The 7,859-nt window shown below is 39.0% G+C and overlaps 1 protein-coding gene across 1 annotated transcript; it reads right to left on the bottom strand.

Annotated features, from left to right (window-relative positions):
* Nucleotides 1-2,264: 2,264 nt before the first annotated feature.
* On the bottom strand, nucleotides 2,265-7,436 carry LOC115620522 (BTB/POZ domain-containing protein KCTD12). The gene has a single exon (XM_030513788.1). The coding sequence runs from the start codon at nucleotides 7,087-7,089 to the stop codon at nucleotides 6,400-6,402; it is 690 nt and encodes a 229-aa protein (XP_030369648.1). The 5' UTR covers nucleotides 7,090-7,436; the 3' UTR covers nucleotides 2,265-6,399.
* Nucleotides 7,437-7,859: the final 423 nt, after the last annotated feature.

Genomic DNA, 7,859 nt, shown 5'->3' with positions numbered 1-7,859 from the left:
TGTTATCCTCTAAGCAGTAATTAGGTGATGTATCATTTTAAATGGGGAAAATGCTATTTATAAAAACAATAAACATTAGTATTGCTTACTTATCATTCTTTAGTAGTCGATTCTTTCGTGGCAGAGAGAATGTTGAAAGACATTTAAATTGCTTAAAATGAAAGCGGAATCATTAAAAATGCGCAGCCAATATAATTTTCTAGTTAATATCAGATATAATAACTTTTTCCTTCACATCCACAGCTGAACTTTTTTCACCATAGAATGTGTTTGCAGGGTGTGTTGTGGGAGGCTGTTTTATATGCAGGTAGCAGCTTGAATTTTCCATCCGTTCCCCAAAAAGTTCAAAGTGCTGGCCGGCGTGCTTCGCTTGTTTTTTGTGTTGTGTGCTTTTAGGCGCTGCAATTTGAGTTCTATCTTTTGTGCACCCACCCCTCGGCTTTCACTTTGTTTTTCACGTTTGTACCTGCCTTTTGGCTTTGCTTTCTCTTCAAGCACACTTCAACACGCACATTGGGGAAGCAAACATTAAAGCGTAGTGTACGAAAGCTTTTGCGTTCTTTTGCTTTTAATTTAAACATGTTTGTTGTGCTCTGTTCACGTTTTGTTTCACTTCGCTGGAGCAGCTTTAAGTGTGCCCCTTTCTGCCTGTAAATGGTTGGGAATAAGTATGCAAGTGTGGGTGTGTGAGTAAATTATTGCTGCCTGTTTTGAATTTGAACAAATAGCGCGTTGCGCGCGCGTTTCTTTCTTTCTTTCTTTGACGTCTTGGCAGCCAGCCATACATCTTTTCCCCTATTTGCGACATATTCTGCGCTCCAACGCCTGCTAACAAAGATATACGCGTATATGCGTATGGGCCATGCTTCATGTGACATTTACGTGCCAGCAACTTTTCTCATTTTTCGAAACGCGCATATTTTATGATGACACGCCTCTCTCACTCACTCTTTGGCTCAGCATCCCAGAATCCCTTCAGCCCGTCAGCCCGTCAGCCCATCAGCCCATGAGGCATTCAAAGTTTTTCTTTGGCCGTGTTCTGCTCCTTTCGTCAAATGTATTTTTAATGAAATTATGATTTTGTTTGTTTTTGTGCCAAGTTGTGGCCAACTGAACGAAAGCTCTTTGTTTCACTTATCAATTTTAATGAGACACAAACGCATACACACACACACACACTCTCACACAAACGAAAACAAAAACACAGGACACAGTTCATAAATTTTATTGCCACAATTAACGATGCTTCGGTGAAATTTGTGGGCGGTAGGCAGGTCAATGAATAAAGAAAATGTCATAAATAATTAAAGCTAATAAACGCAACATGCGATAAATTATGGATGAAGCTTCGTTCTGCGGGAAGGGTCACACCTCAAATGTTATGTGTTATGAAAAAAATGAAATAAAATTTATGAACGTAGATTCAGAATTGAAGAAAAACTAAAATTGATAAGACCGGTAGCAGATGTGCTCTGTTCTCAAAAGGGATAAATGAGTCCAAAATTATTAGTTACTTTATTGAAAGGATATTTGTGTATCAGTCAGCAATAGACTATTTAGAAATTTCCATAATAAATACTACGTTTTGGTGTCGACACAACAACAATATGCTGATCTCTGCATTTGCTAACCGGAAATAAAGTAGTTGAACCTCAATGGTTGTGGGTTTTTCTTTAAACTCGACATTTTCAAAAGGATCGAGCACTCACCAATGAGTCCATATTAGACAACATGTTGTATCTTATATCTTCAAGGCAGCATTTCCTGTCCACTGAATCAAGTTTTAACCGTTAGCATATTTGTTTTTCCTTTATTAGAAACATGTTGGAAGTAATATTTGATGTTGTACATACTTTTATTTTATTAGATTAAAAATTTGTTTGCTGGTTTTGTGGTTTTAGAATTATAAAAATCAGCTATCTCATTTCAAATTAAACAGGGTTTTAATTTAAAATTCAAATTTGAAAAAAATGAATGATGATAAGTAATACGGCCATATTTCATATTCCATAAAGTGGAGCTTAATAACGCAGTAACAAAGGGAGTAGAAGAAGATATCACTTTCTCTGTAAAGTGCATAGTAACTGCATTCTTTAGACATATATTGCTTTCAGGTAGACAGTATTTCAAAGTAGAGCAAGAATCGCTTTCTATACAACTTCAGAAACATAACCATTTAAGTTTGGAAATGTACCTCATGGGGAAAGGTAAAAACTTACTCCAAATAGACTGAACTAATTAAGTAAAAAATACACAAAAGCAAGTCGTGGTTTTTCTCTGTTTTTTATTATTTCAAGTATATCTTTACATATATAGTATTTCTTTCATTTTTCGCTCTCTGATAGGCTCTTGGCTTTCGCTTGCTTCAATTTAGATTAGGTTAAGTTATTTTAATTTAATTAATAATACGTTTTAGTGTTCCTCGCCGAATTTATATTCATTTGACTCAATTAATTCTAAACATTTATAGATACTTCAATATCGACAATTTATTTAAATATATATTTATATATATGCGCATTTTCGCTATGTTTTCAATAATTTTCTATAATGGAGCTTTATAGTTTTTCATCAATGGAACCATGCATTTTTCCCAATTTTATTTCTCTTTTAGTAAAGACGCAGTGCGCTGCGATTTTCATTTTCATTTTTATTTTAGTTCAACAATTTATTTATACATATGTTATTTCGTCTTCGTGTAATGTGTTTATCAACAAATAAGAGACTTCCTCTCTGAGTTTTCCGAAAGCGCCACACAACTGCTTGCTATATGTTTACTTCTGGAAAATTCATTGGTTATACAAAAACAACAACAACAACAATAAACTAATGACCGTGCGAACGCCGCGTGTGTGGAAATGCGATACGAGATATGTCAGCGAGGAAAAACATTTTTAATGAGTTTTTATTGCAAATATCTTTTTTAATGAGTTGCCATTAAAGCGCCCAAGCATTATTGTTTCACAGCATTTGAATTCATTGTTGTTGTTGATTTTTTCAAAAAGAATTGATTTATTTAAAGACTTAAATCAAAATGAAAATGTTTCTGTTAAAAAGTTCAGCAAATTTTTTGGTATGTTTATCTTTTTTCTTGTAGATTAAATCATTTTATGAATAATTCCGTACGATGGAAGTTTATCGTGTCATCTCTTTGGCATACGCTTATAAGTCAAAAATATAAATATGTATATGAGTATTAACTTGTTGCCTCCCACGTGGGACATGTGACCAACTGCGGTTGCTCGACACCATTTGTGGGGGCTCATAGTCTTTGCCGTGCACTGTTGTCGTTCATGCAACAAAGACTAGCTAAATGTTGGAAGGAGAGTCTGGAATATAATGTGTGTTTGTGTGGCTGTGCGTTGAAGATGACTTGAGTTGTGAGCCACATTGAAATAACAAGTGGGATACACAGTGGAATATTATCCTAAAAGGATTGTAGAGACCTTATAGAACCAGCTATAATATTTCATTCTACTTTAATGTGAATTTAAATGAATGACTTAGCTGTCCACCAGGGACCACAAACTTGAGGAGAACTGATGCCAAATGGTTGCTGCAGGATCTACCAATTAATCGAAATGAAACAACAACCAGAAAACTTGACATAGTAAACAATTTCAAAAGATAACTTTATTTGGATCGAAATAATGATCCTGAGGTTCGAGACACGTGCTACTAGAACCAAGTTGGAAGTTGGAAGTTTCAAAAATGCTAAGTAACTGCTTTTCTTAAACACGCACGCACACGAACACGCATTCTACTCCATACTCGATTAGCTGTTTAGATATCAATAGATGTCGAGCAAAAGTGTTGGTTATATGTCGCACGTAAAATTCACCAAATTTTGTGGTTTTTTATAATGGAAAAACTTTTCACTTAAATACTTACTGGCGCACACACACACGCACACACCATACATACATACCCGCACGCCCACAGAGACGATATTGACAGCATCATATACATTTATGGGCCGGCATATGACAGTTTGCTACCCTCTGCGCTTTTGTTCGATTTCGATAATAAATATGTTGTTAATATTGATTGTGGGTGGGTGCGTGCTGGGTGTGTGTGGTGTGCGTGTGTGTGTGTGTGTGTATAGAAGTATGTATATGGTATATGTGTGTAAACTAAATTCTTTATGTTAGCTTTTTATTGGCTGCATTTTGGCCAACATTTTTGACAGCGCCTTTGGATTATTTATGCGCCAGATGTTGCTAGCTGCTCGCTGCCTCTTTATGCTTTTATTTTGCTGTTTGTCTCTGTTTTTGTTTTTAGTATACCCTATGGCATCTTTCTAGTTTTATTTACTTATTTAGTTTTCTATGGGAATGATATTAAATCCCCTTGGTTTTTGCGTATTTTATCGAGTGTGTGGTTTCTTTGGCTACTAGTAGACAAAATCTTCTCTATAGTATTTGCTAGACTGCATTGTTTTCTCTTTAATAAAATATTACAATTATCTTTGGAAGTTCATAAATATGTATATTATTTGCATTGTGTTGTTGTTGCAGTTGTAGTTGCAAATAATTTGGATTTCTTAAATGCTCTACAAAGCACAAAAGATTAGCATTTAGTTAATATCGTTTGTAGGTATACTATATATGTATGTAGATCTTGTTTATATTTGCACAAAAAGTAACCCGTATTCGAATAGTTTGTTTTAGTAAGTTCTGGAGTGTGATTGATTCGCTATCGCTATAGAAGTGTATTTCTTCCAATACTCATGGTATTCACTCTGCATATTATAAATTGCCTTAAATATTTCGTACTCTGCGGTTTATTTTCATTCTGCTTGCTCTGTTTTATTTCAACTTCGATTTGGAATTTCCTGCTAATAAAATCTACAGTTTTACACCGTCATTCATTTCACTTTGTTTATTGTAGATACATTTGAGGGACACTGCACAGATTTCCTCTTATATAAGTATGTAAGGGAATGCGATTGCCAGCACTTTGCATAGAAGGGGCCAAGGAACCAACGTTGGCTGCTCGTAAATTCGCTCGTCATTCATCAACAAAAATTGATGCCTTTGTATTTGGCCATCAAAGTGCTTTTAACAATTCCATTACGTATTCCTTCTTTATGGCTGCAATTCGTTCCCAAATTGATGGCAGCTCGTGGCTTGTCTTGCAATTAAATGGCAAAAATATGCAGTCTACGAAATTGAATTCAAATTTCAAATGTACATAATTTGCTGCCAAGGAGAAAGAGTTGTTCGAAATAAATGAGGTATTTGAAATATGCTAGAAGTGTTTTACAATTGTGCGCCACTGATTGCACAAACTATAAGGTCGTTCAGTTATTCAGATACGGCTCTTAGGTTTGAAATATAATTATTCAATTAGGCTTAATTGTATACATGTTCCCATTGTAATAGAAAGGTGGGTGTGTAACACTGAAAAGACTTGGAGTGGCTTTGCAATGAAACATTAAATCAATTGGTCGTCAGAGGTCAAGTAACAAGAAAGTTTAGATTGTATATAAATTAGAAGGACTCTACTACACTGGAGGTGATAGGATTAGGTTGGAACCGAATTGAGTGTACACATTGCGATCAGGATTCTTCAAACTAATCTTTCTTCCCACACTGTTCGAGATTCTGCAATCTCCTGCCTTAGTTGTGCCATTAAGAGTATTTCCCACAAATTGTATTTGGAGAGAGAAGCAGAACTTAACTGACACTTTTTCAATTTTCCTGCATTAATCATGGGAAATTAATGCGACGTGCATGCGAGCGTGAGGCTTAGAGGCCTGCTTTGTTTGCTTTGATGTGATCCATGGACAGCATTTGAATCTGAATCTGCCTACAAGACAAATTTGCAAGTGCTGTCCATTACAGAAACATTCGCACACACACGCACACACGGCCATGCCTCTTCTGCGTACATACATAATAAATATCTCATTAAAAGTCAATATCCTGAATACCAGTGTGTGTATATAGTATAATATAGCTACAAGTTGGTGCGCCCGAAAAATTGGCAGGCGCAGCGTTTTCGACGGCAAGATGAATGACATTTCCACGTTCAACTGGCTGTATGTGTGGCTGAGGCTGTGGCTGTATTTGTTAGTGTGTGTGTGTGGGTGTCTGTGAGTATTAGTGGAAAATCTTGGCATAAGTCGAAGACGAAGGTCGAACCAAGCCATCGACAGGATGTGCCAGCTGCGACTGCTCGCCTCACAGGCTCTGCGGGCCCCTTGTTCTGTACCTCGGAGCATAACAAGTATTTGTTACACACACTCGCACACTCATTGTACTTGTAGGTGTTGGTGTACAATCGGGGGGTGGGAGAAATAAGGTTAAAGCTGTTCACAAACTTAACGGCAAACATACAAACGAAAACTTTAACGTGTCGCTTTGCTACTTCACTAACATCCTTCCAGTTCAGAGCTTAGTCCCTGATGAAGACAAACTCATTGTAGTGATTCCAGCGATTCTCCTCTATATCGACGCCAGGCTTGGGCTCTGCTGCCGAGCCTGCCGTTCCAGAGCCGCAGCTGCCCGCCATGCGATATCCGTGCTCGTGCAGATTATCGAAGGCCTGCTCTATGAAGCAGTGCTTGAGAAAGAAGCGAGACGTATAGCGATCCGGACCACCATGATCCGGATCACGCGACTCGTTCAGCGTGTCGCCAAAGACTTCGCGGCACTGCGCCACGCGTCCGCAGACCAGGATGCGAGACAGCTTTCGAAACTTCACATCGGCCAGTCCATCCTTGCCGAACTGGAAGCTGCCGCGATAGCCAATGGTGATGCAGCCCGGCGGCCGTGCATCCCGATCGTTGCGAATGAATTCCAACATGGCCGTCAGCTTGAAATGCTCCGCCTCCCGCTGCAGTCGCTGCTTCTCACGAAAGCCCTCCGGCAAGTTGAGCGCCTTGTCGCGCAAAAAGTCCAAAATGTAGCGGAAGAGCACACCATCGCGATCAAGGAAGTAGCGTCCCTTGCTGTCCTTGGCTAGCGAGTCGCGCGCGCCGGCGGCAAACAGCTCATGCAGCAGCGTTGACTTGTCCTGCAAGAGCGTTGATAGCGTGGTCGTATAATGGACGCCGCCAACATTCAGCTCGACTATTTCGGCCATGCTGCCGTCTCTGCTGGCTAAACACGGGGATTGACTTTAAGGCTGTAGCTGTTGCAATGCTCAGGCAGTGGCACACATATGGCAATGGCCTGGCAGCGAACACACACTCAGAGGCACACACACACACAAGGATGCAGATACGCACACGAACTACTCTTAGGCGTTTAACTAGAATGTATTGCTGGGAAGAATTTGTCGCCCGTAATTAGTATTGCACATTAGCTGTTGTTGTTGTTGTTGTTGTATACTCGAGTGCTTTTCATTCAACTGTTTTCAGTTTCCCACGATTTGTTTGGCTTTTAGCGTTGCTATCGCCCGTTTCTGTGTTTTTTTTTTATCCGCTTGGCGCGTCCGCACTCGCTGAGCTCTCGTGTTGAACTGTCCGCTTGGGTGCCTCTGTGCCTGTTCTCTTGCCTTTTCCACTCGTCGTTGGTGAACCATTTTCTGTATGCATTGTAGAAAAATCTCAGCACTCTCCGTCGCGCTCTCGAGAGAGCGTGCTCTCCATTTCTTCTCGCTGTGTGTGTGTGTGTGTGCTATGTGTGCATGCGTTTTGTTTTGAAATTGGATATTTTTGTTTAACAAGTGGTTAAATTTAAAAAGGTACTTCGCAAATTGTATCATATGTTTGGCGTTGGAGAGGGTCAAGCATTTATATTGATAACATTTTTTAATGCGTTATATTCAACGCCACGGTGCGAATACGCAAAGCAGACCGAGTAGGGAGCCAAGCTGTGTTTCATTCGACATTTATAAATACATTTAACTCA

This window comes from Scaptodrosophila lebanonensis, unplaced genomic scaffold (assembly GCF_003285725.1).
Source record: "Scaptodrosophila lebanonensis strain 11010-0011.00,11010-0021.00 unplaced genomic scaffold, SlebRS2 tig00000024-arrow-pilon, whole genome shotgun sequence".
In the NCBI taxonomy this organism is placed as follows: domain Eukaryota; kingdom Metazoa; phylum Arthropoda; class Insecta; order Diptera; family Drosophilidae; genus Scaptodrosophila; species Scaptodrosophila lebanonensis.
The sequence above is the reverse complement of the archived record's forward strand: the minus strand, read 5'-3'. Positions and strand labels throughout refer to the sequence as shown.